We start from the raw sequence: 21,744 nt of genomic DNA, 5'->3' as shown, positions 1-21,744 counted from the left end.
CACTCACATTTAAATATAAAAAAACCCGTATGTATCACCAAATGGTGAGTTCTTTAATGGTCCACAGGATAAAGGTTACGCCGGGATCCCCCTTAGGTGTCAGTCATTTTGGGTCTTCCACGACATGTCCCGGAAACCTGTAGCAGAGTTCCAAAAAATGGGGTTTGCCAGCTTTCCACCACCACCTGCGGAGTCCTTGTATCCTTAAAATATCTTAACGCGTTTCGAACCGTTAGGTTCTTCCTCAGAAGCTGTGTGGATACTATCAGAAACGAACCCCCCTATATACCCCTTCTAATCACCTGAAATTGACAATTGGATGCATCAAAAATGGACCTTCCGGCTATCGCCAGACCGGAAGTTCATTACAGCAGAAGTCCGTCACTGGAAGTTGCGTTATGCATTCCACAGACATCGAAGTGGAACGCAAACTGGAAATCTCTTACTGAGAATGCAATTGATCACTTGAAGAGCCGGGTGTTCAAACATTTCATTCCTGCTCAGCACATCCTTCCGTAAAGCATCCAATAGTTATCCGCAAAAGCTCTATCATGCGTTCCATGTGATGGAACGCAAACCGGAAGTCCATTTTCACAATATATAAAATCTAACAAAACGGAGATGGGTATCTGGTTAATACAATATTCTTTTACCTTCATAAAAGCCCTTTCAGTGGCTCATAAATCACGAATAAATAAACATAATAAAAAATGTATATTAAAAAGACACATCAATACATTAAATATTAGAAGACATAATAAGAGAGAAATCCATAAATAAAAACAATAAAATAGCACGGGGAATATTCCATTAAAATACGTAAAATTATAAGAACCATTTAATTTCGAAGTCACTATTTAGCCCTTGGGGGACTAAAGTTTTTAACTTATAAATCCAATGCATCTCTGATTTAGCAAGTCTAATATCAGTATTTTTGTCTTTCCATGTTAGATTAGTCTGTTCTATCCCCCAAAAGGCTTTAATATTGCAAGGGTTAGAATTGTGTAATTGCTTAAAATGTGCAGAAACTGTATGCGTTTCAAGGCCTTTTTTAGTATAAATGTTCAGCTAGTCTTATCTTGAGCGACCTACTCGTTTTCCCTATATATAAAAGACCACAATTGCATTCCAATGCATACACAATTAAAGATAAAATTGTGAGAACTGCCTTGGATGATCAGAAAAGGAGTAGCGTAAGGAGTCAGGGTTTCCATCGATGTGGCTTGTGTAAAATTTGTCAGACTGTCAAAGGCCAAAGTAAATGAAAGGAATTTAAGGTTAAAGGCCAAACTTACAAGATAAAAGACTTCATAACTTGTAATTCTAAAAATATTGTGTATGCATAGGAATGCAATTGTGGTCTTTTATATATAGGGAAAACGAGTAGGTCGCTCAAGATAAGACTAGCTGAACATTTATACAATATTAAAAAAGGCCTTGAAACACATACAGTTTCTGCACATTTTATGCAATTACACAATTTTAACCCTTGCAATATTAAAGCCTTTTGGGGGATAGAACAGACTAATCCAACATGGAAAGACAAAAATACTGATATTAGACTTGCTAAATCAGAGATGCGTTGGATTTATAAGTTAAAAACTTTAGTCCCCCAAGGGCTAAATAGTGACTTCGAAATTAAATGGTTCTTATAATTTTACGTATTTTAATGGAATATTCCCCGTGCTATTTTATTGTTTTTATTTATGGATTTCTCTCTTATTATATCTTCTAATATTTAATGCATTGATGTGTCTTTTTAATATACATTTTTTATTATGTTTATTTATTCGTGATTTATGAGCCACTGAAAGGGCTTTTATGAAGGTAAAAGAATATTGTATTAACCAGATACCCATCTCCGTTTTGTTAGATTTTATATATTGTGAAAATGGACTTCCGGTTTGCATTCCATCATATGGAACGCATGATAGAGCTTTTGCGGATAACTATTGGATGCTTTACGGAAGGATGCGCTGAGCAGGAATGAAATGTTTGAACACCCGGCTCTTCAAGTGATCAATTGCATTCTCAGTAAGAGATTTCCGGTTTGCGTTCCACTTCGATGTCTGTGGAATGCATAACGCAACTTCCAGTGACGGACTTCTGCTGTAATGAACTTCCGGTCTGATGATAGCCGGAAGGTCCGTTTTTGATGCATCCAATTGTCAATTTCAGGTGATTAGAAGGGGTATATAGGGGGGTTAGTTTCTGATAGTATCCACATAGCTTCTGAGGAAGAACCTAACGGTTCGAAACGCGTTAAGACATTTTAAGGATACAAGGACTCCGCAGGTGGTGGTGGAAAGCTGGCAAACCCCATTTTTTGGAACTCTGCTACAGGTTTCCGGGACATGTCATGGAAGACCCAAAATGACTGACACCTAAGGGGGATCCCGGCGACATATACTTCCTATATCATCTGAGAGACAGAAGTCCAGTAGGAATTGACTACAGGACATCATTGTGTTAAAGAATTTGGAAAGTACTTTTAATCCTTAGCACCACTGTGTGACACAATTTGTGTGTTTAATAAATAATTTCATTATCAAATCTAATTTTTATTTATTTTTATTTTTATTTATTTTTTACTTTTATCTATATTTATTATTATTTTCATTTATTATTTTTTATAAAATATGTTTCAATTATAATTTTCTTTATTATTATTTATTATATTATTATTATTATTATTATTCTATATTCTATTTATTTAGTGGCATAGTTATAAGTTTAATTATTTTTAATGATTCTTTATTCATTATTAGTAATTTTTATTTAGAGTCAGATTGTATACAGAATATATATGAGTTGAGGGGGGTATAACACCTATTAACCAGAAGCTTGTACTTCAAACTCATTGAAACATATGATGCACTGTAAATAATTGTACCAACATGAGCAGTATGCTATATTTATTAATATTTTTTATTATATATATAATTTTTACTTTTATTTGTATATTTTCCATTTTGGGTCAATTTAAAATAAATTAAATAATATGATGAATATGATTCTTTAGACTGCTAGACTAAGTTCCATATAATATGTGTGTGTCAGGAAAAGCAGCTTAAACAGGGACAAAATAGATTGCAGGTGCTGTCCGGATTAATGAATGAATTTGATTGGCAGGCGTTCCCCTTAAGTATGACATCTTCCTGCTAATAGACATCCTTCTGAAGAAATTCTCAAATGAGAAAGAAATGCGTCAGAGTGTCCCTGAAGCTAAGCCTGCATTCCTGACCTGCAACCTTCCGTGATGAGACTTGTGCACAGTGTTATCCTGTGATCCCAGACCCCGCAACACCACAGTTCCTGGCTAACCTCTTGCCATGATTACCGGTGCTCCAGAGTTGAGTTGCTCCTACGGAGTGCCTCCGTCGAGCTCAGTATACCATCGATTCTAAAGGTTCAAGGTTATGCTGTCAGTCGTCCTGACAAGCCAGAAGATACACAGTTCACAGCGGTTTTGACTTTCGCATCAGTGTGGAAGTGAGAGCCGGCATGTCATAAAAGAGAAACGGACATCAGGTGAGCTGTCTTTTTCACATCTCCCACCTTAATCGTGCAATAAAAGGACCTTCTAGTCCAGCCCCATCTATTATATCAGCTTTATCTTGTGATACTTAAATTGCATATTTGGTATAATAAATTGTCTTTATATATTTACTTGAGTGTGTGTCTCTTGGGTCCTGGATAGACACTGTGGCATTATCCTACATTTATTAATTAAAATTTTCTACTTGGATGTTAGGGTCTTGGAAGACCCTTAGGAAAGCTGCCTGTCACGATTCTATTGCAGGGAGGTGGACGCCCTTGAGTTTTTCGTCTTTCAGTAGTAATAAAATATACATGTAACTGTTTTAATCAAATGCATATAGTTAACAAACAAGTTTATTACATACAGTATATAAAATAAACAGAGCAACTTGTGCACTGACATGTAGAAGATATATGTAGACGTTCTTGTGTTTGGTATAAGGTAATGCAGGCATACTCTATACTCACCGGTATTTACTGTCAGGTTTTTTCCTACATCACTGAAGTTCCCAGGTTTAGCCAGGCCTGAAAAACACATTAATTACATTAATGACAGTGTCACATTACGGCTGATGAGGGGTCGCTTGCAATTGACAAGAAAAGGGAAAAGAAAAAGCAGTTTTTATAAATAAGAAAAATCATTGAGCCTGTTTTTGTACCTATGTCTGTGTGTAAAGATGGCAGATTACCCGGACTGCTCAAAATGAGGCAACACAATGGGAAGACCAGTAGGGACACAAACATGATCAGATGGGAGCACTCCCTGAGATGCAGCACAGAAGAACCTTAAAGAGCCCAAAGCTCGGCTTGGCAGTACAAACTTGCAGGCATACCCATCATTTGCATGGACCTGCAGAACTGTTTAAGAGTGTGACCAAGCTTAATTTCTGCACCAGCTCCGAAGACACCAATTGGAAGCAAAAACTGTGGACTGAGGAGCTCATTCAGAGCCACTCGCTAGATGCGTACACTTGCATCCAGCGTATGCAAATTCAGCTAAGTGACGGCAAGGCAGGCGATCGCACGACAAGGCATAAGTACGCCCACTATGTCTTGGCGTGCGATCGCGCTGTGTATGTAGACGCCCACCAGCCTGTCTTAAGATGCCCACTTACACACGTCATCTCCAGGAAGTGTATGCAACCATCGGTACATATGGTACCTTCGAAAGCGAACGCAGCGCTTGAGATTGACTATACTCTACCTCAAGCACGGCGATCACTTCAGTGTGAAATACAAACACGTGACATGTACAATGACGCTGCCTCTTAATTATGCACGCCTCTGAAACGGCGTTAAGACGATCAGGCATGCCTGCGTTCGCACCTCCACTCCCCCGTTTTTAATGGACAGCCCCTGTCACCACCCACAAACGGCTTCTCCTGTCATTCACTCTGCTGGGCAGTCTATGCGCAACGAGCGAGCACTTCTCAATCTCTAGCACTGGTTCGCGCATGCGCACTGCGATGCGTACGCATGCGCAGAAAGCGAACACATCCTAGCGAGCGGCTCTGAATCAGGTCCTGAGAGCAAACAAACTGCATGGAAAGTAGCATAACTAAAAGTTTATCTACAAATAAAGAGAAGAACACTCTATATAAATTATTGGTTAAATATAGACTTATTTTTTTATAAAATATGTATATTTATTTATACAAGTTTTTGCTCACAATGTAATAAGATAGTTACTGTCAAATAGTGCTCAAAGCCACCTGGGAGGATGACACCAGGACAAGAGTTAGATACCATACACTGTTAATAAAGGTACCAACTCTTCTTGGGAAGAATGCCGGAAATACTTCCCCCAGGTATATTAAATAATGGTATGTGTTAACGACATGTTATGCAGTTAAAAAATATGAGATATGGTAAGAACTTACCTTTGTTATCTCTATTTCTACGAAGTCCATAGGGTTCCACAGGATAAAATATTCAAGAAGAAAGAAAACATCCTATATGGTGCACTCAGAACCAACCTATTCTAAAACGTACACTTTTATTGGTATATAATAAAATAACATATGAGAATTGGTGAAATATTAAAATGAAATAGAAGTGTAAGAAAAAAATAGTGTGTTTAAAATATAACGGCTGCTGACGAAAACTTGTGAATCTATTGTATCTTTATTTCTAGGCTTATTTGCTCTATTTAACTGCACTGGTAATTAAAGTATTAAATTATCACAAAAGGATACTATGTATCTTAATAAATTGTATCAGAACACACTGATGTATAATTCAGCTAAATTAGATTGAGTAGTATCCTTATGTCTAAATTAAGGTTATGTTACTATTTCATCTGTGTCCTTTAATATCTCTAACACATATAAATCATTGACATAAGTATATCTAGCCAATAACTAGTATTCAATAATATTTGGTGTCACTTAATAATGACTATTATTCCAAGTGCTCTAAACTATAATATCTTTCTTAAAAAGAATATTTTAGTTGTAGGTTTTATTTAATGTATTAAGTAGCTCATCATCAGCTGTTTCCCAGTTTTAATTAATTCCTGTCATTATAATTCGTCTTTGACCGTTAATAGGATACAGCATATGAAAGTATGAATTATAAGCAAACCTGAATAAACCATATTGTATTTGTAGCCTCGTATTTAATATTGTGTTATAGCTACTTAGCGGTTATTCCTCTCCTTGGTTCATTAACCATCAAAATAATAGAACTCTGCTTTGATGTTACTGATTTTATTAGCTGCAATGCTGCTGCTCAATAAATAGTCTCTTACTGAGGCTATCAGTTATCACAGCAATAAACATCAACTTGTGGCATGTGTTTAAAGGACAATACCCTTGTCATCAGCTATTCCACTGTTTCAATAGTTAACCTCAACACCCGCAATAGTGCCGTTTGCTACCTCTATATATATATGAATTAACACGCTGTTACTCAGCGATTCATCTCATATTGTAGCTGTAGTTTGCCATAATCATAGGTACCAAATAGTAACTAATATCTGGTAGATATAATGGAGGATCCCGCTTGCAGCCCTTGCTCTGTTAATGTATAGTAACGTTATTCAGCGGTTCTCGTATATAACCTTTCATAGTCACGGCGCTAGATATCAAGTTTCCCCGAGACACAAATTGTAACTATGCCTCTGCTCAATAAGACACAACGTGTAACAATGCCGCTATTTGGTGGTTCTATTATATTGGTTTGTTATATTCACAGCGATCTCATATTATTTCTATAGTGTGCCACAGTGACATATACCAAGTAGTAGCTGTTATCGGGTAAACGGAATAGAGAATCCCGTTTGCAATCCGTGCTCTACTAATGTATGGTAACGCTGCTTGGTGGTTCTCTTATATAACCTCTCATAGTCACAGCACTGGATATCGGGTTTCCGTGAAACACAAATTGTAACTTTACCGCTGCTCAGTGAGACACAGCGTGCAACAATGCCGCTGTTCGGCTGTTCTATTATGTTAGTTTATTCAAGTCAAAGCACTGGATATCAGGTTTCAGTGGGACACAACATGTAGTAACACTTTCATATTAGATGCAGTATAACACAATATAAAATCACATTATTCTCAGCAGCCGTTTAGGACGCCAACGGCCGTTTCACCATAGGCTTTCTCAAGGCTAACCCGAATTTTAACTTCCGCTGCCTTTTATTCCCTGTAGTTTGTTCCTATTGGATACATTCTCTGTCAATCATATATAGTGATCATTAAATCTCAGAACATGATTTCTTCATTCAATAAAATAGTGACAGAATTGCTACTTATTCCCATTAACTGTCATAATTATTAGATGTTATATTATTCATCTAAAAGGTCCATTGTTTAACTGATTATTATTTATATGAACATCACTATACAATACATTCTTATCTGTCTATCACCCTCATTGATTATATTGTCACATTATGAGTGTGTTAATATATTAGGATCATATCATATATTATAATGTGATATCTCATACATATATCATAAATATATCTAAGTGAATATAAAAAATATAAATAAATATTAAATGTGTGTATAAATAGCTACATCTCTCCTAGTATATTAATAAATTATAATAACTAATGTATTAAGTGAACTGTGTAAGAAATATTTTTATTATATAATAATAAATAATCATATTGATTAAAATTATTATTCATTGTTTAGTGTATTGATAAAATCATATCAATATGTGCATTATTAATACATATACTAGTATATAATGTGATGTGAAAAAATAATAATGATCTAACAATAATAGTGCTAATTAATAAGTGTGATCAAACAATATAAATAACGTGAAGAAGTGATAATCACATTATAGTGTGAAATAATTTGTAATATACTACAGAGAGAAAATAAAATAAAATAAAAACATAAAATAATTAAATAAACCACAAACTATCTGTGAGTTATAATCCCCAATTAATAATAAAAAATAAACATATTACCCAATCTTAAACATATATATGAGATTGATATATATATATATAAGGGACATCTCCAATCCATAATAAGTGACAATTAAATTAAATTAAATAGAATATATTATACAATAATCCCCAATAATGACATTCATATATAATGTAGACCACAGATAAAATTAATTCCTAACAGTAATAATACTACAATCAGTGTAGGAATCTTATGGACTTGGATATTTATTATAAAAAAGAAGAGAAATTATTAAATTAATTCATTCCTTGAGGATCAACACTATCCAAGAGAAATATCCATTTGCTTTCTTTTTTCAGGAGCTCCTTCATAAAATCTCCTCCTCTAATTCCTAAATGTATCCGTTCTAGGCCTGTGGCCTTCAATTTATTCGGATTTCCTTGATGGTACTGTAGGAAATGACGTGCCACACTGGTTAGTTTTTTAAATTTCAATAAATCAGACGATGCATTTTTAATATTCCTTGTGTGTTCCATGATTCTTGTTCTTAATTGTCTACTTGTTAGGCCCACATATTTCTTTCCACATGGACAAAAAAGGCAGTATATTACTCCTATCGTTTTACAGTTTATATAATCATATAATTTTCTGTTTTGACCATAACGGTCTTTAATTTCTTTTGTCTGTTCAATATACTGACATGTACTGCATGTTCCACATGGATGGCATCCCTTGATTTTAAATTTGTTCTTTCTATTTGTTCTTTCTGATAGAAAATGACTATGTACCAGTGTGTCCCCTATGTTAGGAGATTTTCTCCAACTGGTTAATATTTTGTCACCCAAGGAGTGTTTTAGATCTATATCTGTTGTTATCACATTCCAGTGTTTTTGCAAAATATCTTGGATCTGTTTATATTCCTCACAGAATGTGCCTATAAATCTGATTTTATTTTCTTCTTTATTAAATTTTTTGTTATTTGGATGGATTAAGGTTTTTCTATCACTTTTCTTGGCTATCCTATAGCCCTTTTTGATGATCCTTTTGCTGTACCCTCTTATTTTTAACCTATCTGTTAGTTCTTCTGCTCTTTTATCTGTGAGGAATCTGTGAGCAGAGGCATAGTTACAATTTGTGTCTCGGGGAAACTTGATATCTAGCGCCGTGACTATGAAAGGTTATATACGAGAACCGCTGAATAACAGCGTGTTAATTCATATATATATAGAGGTAGCAAACGGCACTATTGCGGGTGTTGAGGTTAACTATTGAAACAGTGGAATAGCTGATGACAAGGGTATTGTTCTTTAAACACATGCCACAAGTTGATGTTTATTGCTGTGATAACTGATAGCCTCAGTAAGAGACTATTTATTGAGCAGCAGCATTGCAGCTAATAAAATCAGTAACATCAAAGCGGAGCTCTATTATTTTGATGGTTAATGAACCAAGGAGAGGAATAACCGCTAAGTAGCTATAACACAATATTAAATACGAGGCTACAAATACAATAGTGGTTTATTCAGGTTTGCTTATAATTCATACTTTCATAAGCTGTATCCTATTAACGGTCAAAGACGAATTATAATGACAGGAATTAATTAAAACTGGGAAACAGCTGATGATGAGCTACTTAATGCATCAAATAAAACCTACAACTAAAATATTCTTTTTAAGAAAGATATTATAGTTTAGAGCACTTGGAATAATAGTCATTATTAAGTGATACCAAATATTATTGAATACTAGTTATTGGCTAGATATACTTATGTCAATGATTTATATGTGTTAGAGATATTAAAGGACACAGATGAAATAGTAACATAACCTTAATTTAGACATAAGGATACTACTCAATCTAATTTAGCTGAATTATACATCAGTGTGTTCTGATACAATTTATTAAGATACATAGTATCCTTTTGTGATAATTTAATACTTTAATTACCAGTGCAGTTAAATAGAGCAAATAAGCCTAAAAATAAAGATACAATAGATTCACAAGTTTTCGTCAGCAGCCGTTATATTTTAAACACACTATTTTTTTCTTACACTTCTATTTCATTTTAATATTTCACCAATTCTCATATGTTATTTTATTATATACCAATAAAAGTATACGTTTTAGAATAGGTTGGTTCTGAGTGCACCATATAGGATGCTTTCTTTCTTCTTGAATATTTTGTCCATGTTATATAGCATCAAGGTAGCACCCTCATAAATTTGATATGAAGATGATTGTTATTATGAGGTTTTGAACCTAAAAGTAATATAAGAAAATATAATATAATACGAATCCAGTTTTGTGGATAGTGGTGCGGGATTTTTCCACAACAAGGTTCCACAGGATGCCTTGGGGGTATAGGTAGTGATGTCAGGCATCGAGCACCATAGAGTTAAGTTTTCAGCCTCCCAGGATGCACCAGGGTCCCTCTCCTATACTCCGCCCCCGAGCCAAGGCATCTCAGTTACGTAACAAGCCATAGGACGGAGGAGGAGAAGAAAGAGAGAGAAAAAAGATCTGGAAACACACAAGAATCACATTCTCACCAGAAGGAGAAGGAAACACCGGTGATCAGAAGAAAGCCCATATGCAATACAGGTGCTTCAGGGCGGGAGTCCTGTGGAACCCTATGGACTTCGTAGAATTAGAGATAACAAAGGTAAGTTCTTACCATATCTCATATTTTCTACATCAGGGTCCATAGGGTATCCACAGGATACCTTGGGGATGTCCCAAAGCAGTATCCTTTAAGGGTGGGGATGCTCCTGTGCAGAAAGGAGAATCCGCCGCCCGAAGGAAGCATCCTGAGAGGCGAAGGTGTCAAACCTGTAATACCTCACGAAGGTATGGACAGAAGACGACGTAGCAGCCTTGCAGATCTGGACTGCAGAGGCACCACGTCGAGCTGCCCACGAAGGACCCACCGACCTAGTGGAATGAGCCTTCAGAGAAGGAGGAACCGGTAGGCCTTCATGAATATAAGCTTCAGAAATAGCCATACGGATCCAGACTGCCAAAGTTTGCTTTGAAGCAGGCCAACCCTTTTTACGGAAGCCATAGAGGACAAACAAAGCGTCCGACTTCCTAAACGAAGAAGTGCGGTCAACATAAGTCCTTAAGGCCCGCACAATATCCAAAGAGGCATCACCCACGGAAAGACCCGGTGAGTTAAAGGCCGGAACAACGATTTCCTCGTTAACATGAAACTGGGAAACAACTTTGGGAAGAAACTCGGGCCGAGTGCGGAGCACTGCCCTGTTCCCATGAAAAACCAAGAAAGGGGGTCTACAAGAAAGAGCCCCTAAATCAGAAACACGTCTGGCCGAAGCAATAGCCAAAAGGAAAACAGTCTTAGCTGTTAGCCATTTAAGATCCACTGAGCTCAGTGGTTCAAACGGCGGTCCTTGGAGAGCCCTCAGGACCACAGCCAAATCCCAAGGCGCCACAGGTGGAACAAAGGGCGGCTGAATGCGGAGAACACCTTGCATAAAGGTGCGCACATCCAGGATTGTAGCAATCCTACGGTGAAACCAGACAGATAGGGCCGAAACCTGTACCTTCAAAGAAGCAAGGCGAAGCCCATGATCTAGTCCCGCTTGCAGGAAGGCGAGAATCCGAGACAGACGAAACTCCCGCGGTGCATAACCTCTCGGTCGACACCACTGGAAGAACGTATGCCACACGCGATGGTATATCCTCGCGGAAGACGGTTTCCGAGCTCGCAACATGGTACGCACCACAGAGCCGGAAATCCCCCGGGACCTCAGCATGGCCGTCTCAACAGCCACGCCGTCAAAGACAGCCGAGTCAGGTCCGGGTGAAGACAAGGAGCTTGAGACAGAAGGTCCGGTCGTAGCGGCAACCGCAGAGGACTGTCCATGGACAGACCCTGAAGGTCTGAGAACCAGTGCCGTCTGGGCCACGCGGGAGCTATCAACAGGAGCGTCCCTCCTTCCTGTTTGAATTTCCGGATTACCCGTGGAAGAAGGGAGACCGGAGGGAACAGGTATGCGAACCGGAACGTCCACCGGACGGACAGAGCATCCACCAGAGACGCCCCTTCGTCTCTTGTGCGAGACCCGTACACCGGCAACTTGTTGTTGTGCCGGGACGCCATGAGGTCGATCTCTGGAAGACCCCACCTGTCCACCAGCAGTTGAAAAACGTCTGGGTGCAGGGACCATTCCCCCGGATGAATGTCCTGGTGACTTAGAAAGTCCGCCTCCCAATTTAGCACTCCCGGGATGAAGACCGCTGATATGGCTGGAAAATTGCGCTCCGCCCAAACCAGGATCCGAGAGACCTCTACAAGAGCCGCCCGACTGCGAGTTCCTCCTTGCCTGTTTATGTAGGCCACGGTGGTAGCGTTGTCCGACTGGACCTGCACCGGGTGACCCTGGAGAAACCGATGTGCCTGCTGGAGAGCATTGAAGACCGCACGGAGATATTTATTGGAAGCTCCACTTCTGTCGGCGTCCACCTGCCCTGGAACAAGTGTGGACCCGAAACTGCTCCCCAGCCCCGAAGACTGGCGTCCGTTGTCAACAGGACCCAATTTGGAACCCAGAACGGACGTCCCTTGTTGAGGTGGGTCGTCTGTAACCACCAAGCAAGGGACAGGCGAACCTCCGGGGTGATCACAATCGTCTGGGACTTCAGAGACTGAGGCAGCCCGTTCCACTTGGACAGGATCAGGTGCTGCAGAGGTCTGGAGTGAAACTGGGCGAATTCCACCATGTCGAACGCCGACACCATGGAGCCCAGTAACCTCATCGCCGAGTGTAGGGACACCCGGCGGCTGTGCAGACAACTACGCACCCTTGACTGTAAAGCAGAGATCTTGTCCTCCGTCACGAAGATCCTTTGCTGTCCCGAGTCCAATAAGGCTCCAAGATGCAGAATCCTCCGAGACGGGATTAGAGTGGACTTCTGCCAGTTGATTAGCCAGCCGTGCCGTTGCAGCAGTGCAATGGTCAGGTCCAAGTGGGGTAACAGAAGCTCTGGAGATCCTGCCACCAATAACAGGTCGTCCAAGTACGGCAACATGCGGACTCCCTGCTGTTGCCAGGCCAAAAGGTAACGCCCGAATAAGTCCAGGAATATATACTTTGGACTTAGCATCAGCGTCCTTACTTTGGAGAGGATCCTGATCGTAAGGATCCAGAATCTCCCCAACATCAGACGTCCCCTCGTCATCCTCATAAGGAGCCGACAGAGACGCCACCGGCCGTTTATGCGGCCGCATCACAGACTCCCCTTGCAACACATCCGACAAGTGCTGTACAGAACTCGTCAGGGAGTTAACCCACGCTAGCTCCTGAGAAACCGGCAGCGGGGAAATAGGGAGACTGTGGGGTACCACCAATTGTCGTGGGAAACCCTGCATGGGTGACGACACCACTGACTGCTGGGACAAACCCATCGGTGTAAACGCGGGCTGCGGAGCTAACTGGCCCACTAAGGCTGTAAGCGCCTGAGCGAAACAAGCCCAGGGTGGCTCCTGTACCGGTGCTGTAACCGTAAGCGGCCGCGCCATGGACAAACACTGCCGACAAAGGCCCTCCGCGCTGGCCTGGGGGAGGAGCGCTGCCAAAGGGCCAGTCGGCAGCATGCCGAGAGGGCTGTGTGCAGCGGGGGAGGCGCCGGCTGTGAGACAGGGAAGGCGCGCTCCCCTGGCATGCATTTAACCCCTGGGACGCCGCAGCGCTACCGCTCTGCTGCGGTCCGCTGTCCCAGGGGGTAGTGGAAGAGCAGGTTGGTCGCCTGGCTCCACGCTGCAGCCAGTCCCCAGGGAGCCCCCTGCCTGGGGACTTAGGACCATGTGATCAGCGGGGACCCACCGCGGGACCCCGCTGCTTACCTTTGTCCCCCTTGAATCCGGCCATGGTCCGGAACATCTGGGGTCACCGCTAGCTGTGACCCCAGATGCTCACCAGCATCCCCGGATCGGTACCGGCGTTCTGGTACCGGCGGGGGTGTAGGGAAGACAGCATGGACGTCAGGACTGACTGTCCATGCTGTACATCCAGATGTGCAGCCACAGCTGCATAGAAGAAAGCTTCAGGGGCTCTTCTAGCCCCCACTCCGACAGGTGCACCCGACTCCGGCCGGGCACCAAACTAAACTGAGGTGCCTTGGCTCGGGGGCGGGGTATAGGAGGGGGACCCTAGTGCATCCTGGGAGGCTGAAAAGCTTAACTCTATGGTGCCCGGTAACTGACGTCACACCTATACCCCAAGGTATCCTGTGGATACCCTATGGACCCTGAAGTAGAAAATCAATTCCCTGCACTATCAGCGCTGATTTCAACTACACAGACACAGAGTCTGGTAGGACACAGCGCTGCATACACTGACCTTATCGGAGGAGAGATATGCAGGGGGACCCAGACCACGATGACTCCGACACTCGGCTTCCAGCATGGTTCACCACACTTGAAGAAGATGGCCACCGAGGAGCAGAGAGGAGGCGGCCTGGGGGAGGAGCGCTGCCACAGGACAAATCGGCAGGTGCAGAGAGGGCTGTGTGCAGCAGGGGAGGCGCCGGCTGAGAAAAGGGAAGGCGCGCTCCCCTGACATGCAATTAACCCCCGGAACGCCGTAGCGCTTGCTGCTCAGCCGCGGTCCACTGTCCCTGGGGTATAGTGGAAGCGCAGGTTGTTTGCCTGGCTCCACGCTGCAGCCAGTCCCCAGGGAGCCCCCCTGCCTGTTCAGCGGGGACCCACTGTGGGACCCCGCCGCTTACCTGTCCCCCTTGGATCCGGCCACGGTCTGAAGCATCTGGGGTCACCACTAGTCATGACCCCAGATACTTACCAGCATCCCCGGATCAGTACCGGCGTTCTGGTACCGGCGGGGTGAAGGGGAGACCGCATGGACATCAGTACTGACTGTCCATGCTGTACTCCCAGATGTGCAGCCACAGCTGCCGTTGAAGAAAACTTCAGGGGCTAATTTCAGCCCCCCTTTAAACATGTGCTCCGACTCCGAGCCGGGCACCAACGAAACTGAGATGCCTTGGCTCGGGGGCGGGGTATAGGAGAGGGACCCTGTGGCATCCTGGGAGGCTGAAAACTTAACTCTATGGTGCCCGATGCCTGACATCATCACCTATACCCCCAAGGTATCCTGTGGACACCCTATGGATCCTGATGTAGAAATACTATGTTACACTTTTATATAATCTTTAGAAAAGGTAAAGCCAGACTGGGGCCCTAGCCTCTGCAGATACAGGGACATACAGTAAGTTGGCCGGTCACCAGAAACTGGAAGTACTGATGAACATGGAGCTCCAGAAAACATGAGAAGACACTAAAGGGCTGGTGTGGAGCTGGACAAAATTGAGCCCCAAATCGCAGGCATAAAATGCATCCACTAAAAACGATGCTACTGAGGGCATATGTATGATTTCGTAATCTGATTGTCATCTCAGGATTTCATAATCTGTACAGCGAAATGAAAAGAGCTGGGAAGCTGAATACTTCCCAGCTCTCTGCCTGGCACTGGCTCCACCCCCTTTAGACTACCGGCCTTTACAACAGGTCTGACGTGATCTGCTGCTCCCAGGCACCAGCGCATGCACAGAGTGAAGAAGACATATCAGGCTCCCGATAATATGTCTGTCAGTGTCTTCGCACTGCTTCCCGGGATCAAGGAGTGGCCTTAACAGGAGGATGTCGCCGGACTGGACAGTGTACATGAATGACAACAAAACATCACTATATATATATCTCATTGATGTGATAATATATATAGTAATATTTTTCGGAAGCCAGTTCATGTTCTACATGAATAGACCCCTTTGTGTCCAGGGTCCTTCTCCAACTTTCACACAAAGTGTTAAAATCAGTCAGATTGAGTATGTGAAAAAGGGTAACTTTCTAGGTATGACGCAAACTCAGATGTAACTGACAATATTTGTGGTATAAACACTGAGGACATTTTTTGTTTCTGAATAAATATATATATCCATAAATAGGCATAAAAATTGTATTGCTTTCAACATACTGTAGCAAATTTTTTGTTTCTGGAGGAAAAATGCAGTAAGCGACAAGAACAAATTGGAACCATACAAGCAGGGCCGGACTGGGACTAAAAATAGGCCCTGGCATTTAAAGAACACAGAGGCCCACACTGGGATCAGCATCTGGCCCTAGGCGTAGACTCCTCCCCTTACTATTTCTGGCTCCTCCTACTTCTTATTCTATGCTTTTATAAATAAATATAATTAATAACATAATTTATAATTAACAACATACAAGTATATAGCATTCTCTGTATTAAAATACATACTACAGAGCTTATACATGTGCCATAGTCAAACATTTGGTATTTGGTTGGTTCTGTTAGGTAAAGCTGGCACCACATTGGTGTAGATCACATACAAGGATAAGGAAAGGCATTTTCACAATTGACCGAGCCCTAGTTTAGCAGTTGTAGAGGATTAGATAGAGATCACTATAGGAATTTTTTAGGGCAAGGGAGCTGAACAGGGAGGAGGAAACATTTGTACAACCAAAGCAGACCTGAAAGTACATATTTTGGTGCTCTGTGTCCCACCTCCACACCCCAAGGAGGGGAAGAGCGCGCCGTAGGCGCGCTTTAAAAACAAAAAAAAACAGGATGTAGTCTCGCTGGGAAAAGGCTTGACCACACGATAGTACCCTCAATTCAAATTATGCCACACAGTAATGCCCCTCAGTCACATTACACAGCACAGTAATGTCCCTTAAACATTATTATGCCACACACCGTAATGGCCCTTACACATTATGCCATACACCATAATGGTCATTACATACATAGGGTGGTCCCAGCATCGCTGCCAAGACACTCAGCAGGCCCAGGTATGGTGGGAGTGCATGACTACATGGGAGGGCATGGCAACTCCCTCTCATTTACAGCATGATTATAATGTGAGCTGCTGTAAAGGTGCGAGTTGAGTTGTGTGTGGTTGCTGCATATTGGAGATGTTGGTTACACTTCTCCTGTACTCCCATGCCCGTAAAGAGACTTGGGTACTTTGTACCCATCCTCCTGGGTCCCGGTTCCAACCCATCACCAGAACTTTTATTACCTTGACAGTTTGCCACCCTGTCTCATGACCATTGTGTATGTAGGGCGACCGAGGGTAAAATATCGACTGGTCGGGCATGCCGGATCGTCCAGCCTGCCCGTCCGATGCAATATTTATTTATTATATAATATCACATAGATAATAATCAGAAACTTCACTTCAACATTTCAGTCTGGTAAGTGGACCTTTGTCACGATAACGACATACGTGGACCAAACACACTATACACCCCCATATCTTGACAAAGATCCATGTACCAGACCGAAACGTTGATGTGAAGTCTCTAATTATTCTCTATTTGATATAATACAATAAATAAATATCACACCGGACGGGCAGGCTGGATGATCCGGCATGCCCGACCAGTCGATATTTTACCCCCGGTCGCCCTACCTACATAATGGTCATGAGACAGGGTGGCAAACTGTCAAGGTAATAAAAGTTCTGGTGATGGGTTGGAACCAGTACCCAGGAGGATGGGTACATACCTTATATACCACAGTTCAGCTCGTGCATCCCTGTGTCCATCCCGGCGCCGGGTGATGACGTCACTCTCATGCGACGCGGGCCAGAGATGCGATCATGGCACCCAATACACAATCACTCCTTCCGGGTCCAGGGTCTAGTGTTGCGCCACCCATCCCCGCCTGGAGGGACAGCCCACGATGCCATGGAAAGTAACATCAATATCAATTACACCATAATATTAAGCTAAAAATAATCAAACTGACACAACCCTCCGGAACCCTCTAGCATAGAAAAACAATAATAAATAGCACATAAGACATGAATAATGGAACAACCGATGGCTCCAGACACAATATAAGAATCCATCTAAATGGCCAACAGCCAGTCCAGAGCACGGTACACAATATAACAATAAGCACAATGTAAAGGTGCATACACACAGTCAGACACAGCGACAAACAGATAAAGATCGTTATCTGATTGTCCTGCATGTGTTGGATGATCGTTATCGAGCATCCAACACATGCATTAACTCCCTAACGACTATAAAGACCCGCGATTAACGATCACGGGTCCCTATAGTAAACAGGCTAACCTGGTCAATATCGACCAGGTTGGCCTGCATGCACGGACTACGGACTATGGCCCTGATTCAGACCCACTCGCGAGCGGCTGTCCGCTCGCAAGTGGGTCGATGGTCTGCACTGCGCATGCGCACGACGGAGGGAGCTCCGTCGTGCGCATGCGCGAGACGCGACGAGCGAAGGACTTTCCTTCGCTCGTAGTGTCTGATCAAAGGGGGCGTGCTGTCGATGTTGATTGACAGCATGCCCCCTTTGGTGGGCGTGCCTGCCGGACGGAGGCGTTCCCAAGGGAAAGCCTACCGTCAGAAGCCGGCCCCACTGACATCACTAGTGATGTCAGTGGGAGTGATTTTGGCTCTGATAGAGCCAAAATCACTCCTGGCCTTGCGGTTGAGAAACTCAACCGTAGGCTTCTGCTCGCAGTGGCGATGGTCGCGATGGTCAAGACCACCACGACCATCATCCTGCACGCTCGAATATGCTGTGGGTGGTGACCCACAGCTATACGAGCGTCCAGGGGGACGCTCCATATTTATGGAGGTGGGCCCTGATTCAGAGCGAGCGCTCTCGTCAGAGCGTCCGGCTCTGAATCAGGGCCTATGGTCCATAACGACCATTTGTGCCCGCGCATCGACCATCGTTTGCAGGGGCAGAAACTGTCAGATTTTAACGATAGGATAGTTATTGTTAAAATCTGACAGGTTTTATCTGACCGCCTGTGCATTAGAGTACTGCACTAAAGTTCAAACTCCAATAGACAATCAGCTCTCTAATGCTGGTTCAATTAACTAAGCGCAATGTGTATATATATATATATATATATATATATATATATATATATATACACACACACACATACATGTACATACATACACACACATATATATATATATATATATATACACACATACACTATATATATATACACATATATATATATATACACATACATATATATGTATATATACACCTATATATATATATACACACATATAAATACCTAAGTGCATATATATACACACACAGCACTGCAAGGGGGTTTCAGCATCAGCACCTACCTGCCGCTGTTATCATCGACAGGGTCAGTGATGCTCCTGTGATCACGTGGGATGGGGTGCTACTATGATCGCGGTGGGAAGAGGGACGGCGGCACCCGCGGAGGGGGCCGTTTTGATCCCGGAGGGTTATCTGCGGCGATGTGCACTGTTGTTATCGCGGGGGGGGGGGGGTACCCGCGGGGATTTGGCGCTCTTGTGATCGGAGGGGTGTGCACCTATGATGTGCAACATCCAAGGAACCAATAGCTCCGCCTCCAGCCGAGCATGTGCTGTAATACGGACACTAGAGCCCACCTCTCCCTCGGGGCTCTGGCTATTACAGGGCGGCCATTTTGGGAGGTATTTTTCTTATATAATTTTTTTTCACAAGTGGTGCGCGCCGGGCATCTCAGGAACCGGACCGGCCCACCTTGGCATCGGCCCTTCTGGCATTTGCCAAAATTGCCAGATGGCCAGTCCGGCCCTGGTATAAGGTGATGTAGGCATACTCTATACTCACCGGTATTTACTGTCAGGTTTTTTCCTATATCACTGAAGTTCCCAGGTTTAGCCAGGCCTGAAAAACACATTAATGACAGTGTCACATTACGGCTGATGAGGGGTCGCTTGCAATTGAGAAGAAAAGGGCAATGAAAAAGCAGTTTTATAAATAGGAAATCATTGAGCCTGTTTTTGTACCTATGTCTGTGTGTAAAGATGGCAGCTCACCCAGACTGCCCAAAATGAGGCAGCACAGAAGAACCTTAAAGAGCCCAAAGCTCGGCTTGGCAGTACAAACTTGTAGGTATGCCCATCATTTGCATGGACCTGCAGAACTGCTTAAGAGTGTGACCAAGCTCAATTTCTTCACCAGCTCCGAAGACACCAATTGGAAGCAAAAACTGTGGACTGAGGAGCTCATTCAGAGCCGCTCGCTAGATGCGTACACTTGCATCCATCGTATGTTAATTCGGCTAAGTGACGGCACGGCAGGCAATCGCACGGCAAGGCATAAGTATGCCCACTATGTCTTGGCGTGCGATCACTTTGTGTATGCAGATGCCCACCAGTCTGTCTTAAGACGCCCACTTGCGCACGTCATTTCCAGGAAATGTACGCAACCATCGGTACATCGGGTACCATCGGAAGCGAGCGCAGCACTTGAGGTTGACTATACCCTACCTTGAGCACGGCAACCATTTCAGTGTATTATTCAACCAGTTGACATGTACAATAACGTTGCCTGTTAATTATGCACGCCTCTGAAACGGCTTCGAAACGCTCTGGCACGCCTGCGTTCACACCTCCACTCTCCCGTTTCAAGTGGCCAGCCCCTGTCACCACCCACAAACGACTTCTCCTGTCACTCACTCTGCTGGGCAGTCTATGCGCAGCGAGCTAACGCTTCCCGATCTCTCGCACTGGTTCGTGCACGCGCATTGTGATGCGTACACATGCGCAGAATCAGCCAGCTACAAGCGAACACATCCTAGCGAACAGGTCTGAATCAGGTCCTGAGAGCGAACAAAATGCATGGAAAGTAGCATAACTAAAAGTTCATCTACAAATAAAGTGAAACACTCTATATAAATTATTGGTTAATTGGTTATTTTTTTTTAAATATGTATATTTATACAAGTTTTGGCTCACAATGTAATAAGATAGATACTATCAAATAGTGCTCAAAGCCAACTTGGAGGATGACACTAGGACAAGAGTAAGATACCATACACTGTTAATAAAGGTACCCACTCTTCTTGTACTTCCCCCAGGTATATTAAATAATGGTATGTGTTAACGACATGCAGTTAAAAATGTTATGTTACACTTTTATATAGTCTTTAGAAAAGGTAAAGCCAGACTGGGGCCCTAGCCTCTGCAGATACAGGGACATACAGTAAGTTGGCCGGTCACCAGGAACCGGAAGTCCCGAGGAACATGGAGCTCCAGAAAACATGAAAAGACACTAAAGGGCTGGTGTGGAGCTGGACAAAATTGAGCCTCAAATTGCAGGCGTAAAATGCATCCACTAAAAACGATGCTATTGAGGCAGGGTCGGACTAGCACACAGGGGTACAGGGGAAATCCCCGGTGGGCCCCACTGCTTGAGGGCCCCTCTCCCTCTTCTATGGGTCATGTTCCAGCCTGTTTATAAGTTACATTATACTGAATTCCCAGGATTATGGTGTATTCACTACAATGGATTGCTGTTATCAATCTGGCACATTATCACAAATTATGTATTTACTACTTTAAAAACTATATATTTATAAAGGGGCCCACACCAGGCACTCTCTAATGGTTAGCCAAGGCCCTGCGGTGGCTGGCCACACCCTCTCGGGTGACTGGTTACACACCTTTAGCATGGGCCCCTACCACTGCATTCACCTGGTGGGCCCTTTATGCCCCAGTCCGACACTGTATTGAGGGCATATGCAAGGTTGCATATAGCAGGTTGGCACCATCAAGAGATATACCCGGTTGGCACCAGTCATACCTCACATACACCTGTGTTTTAACTATTTGGCGTTTGAAATGTGCATTTACACTTAGGTTTCAAAAAACTTAAAAGAAACAACGGCAGGAACAGCTTTCCATCTCATAGACAAAAACATGTTTGCTTCTCAGACAATGTAAAAAGAGCTTACACGTGTAATGATATA

The 21,744-nt window shown here is 43.0% G+C and overlaps 1 protein-coding gene across 2 annotated transcripts in view; it reads right to left on the bottom strand.

The window, feature by feature from the left end:
- LOC148515100 (CD209 antigen-like protein C) overlaps positions 1–19,273 on the bottom strand; it is a 122,601-nt gene extending 103,328 nt beyond the window's left edge. The window contains exons 1-2 of one of the 2 annotated variants that reach the window (XM_088480445.1): positions 19,103–19,273; positions 4,009–4,065 (exon numbers count right to left, since the gene is read on the bottom strand). In XM_088480445.1, the coding sequence (XP_088336571.1) occupies positions 4,009–4,065; positions 19,103–19,118 (73 nt within the window). In that variant the 5' untranslated portion in view covers positions 19,119–19,273. Of the gene's footprint in view, positions 1–4,008; positions 4,066–19,044; positions 19,064–19,102 lie in introns of those variants that run through there. The other variant, XM_088480446.1, reaches the window with a different exon arrangement.
- Between the last annotated feature and the right edge of the window lie 2,471 nt (positions 19,274–21,744).

Source organism: Taudactylus pleione, unplaced genomic scaffold, assembly GCF_031769625.1.
Source record: "Taudactylus pleione unplaced genomic scaffold, aTauple2 ptg000253l, whole genome shotgun sequence".
Taxonomy (NCBI): Eukaryota; Metazoa; Chordata; class Amphibia; order Anura; family Myobatrachidae; genus Taudactylus; species Taudactylus pleione.
Note: the sequence above shows the minus strand (reverse complement) of the source record. Positions and strands in the feature narration are given on the sequence as shown.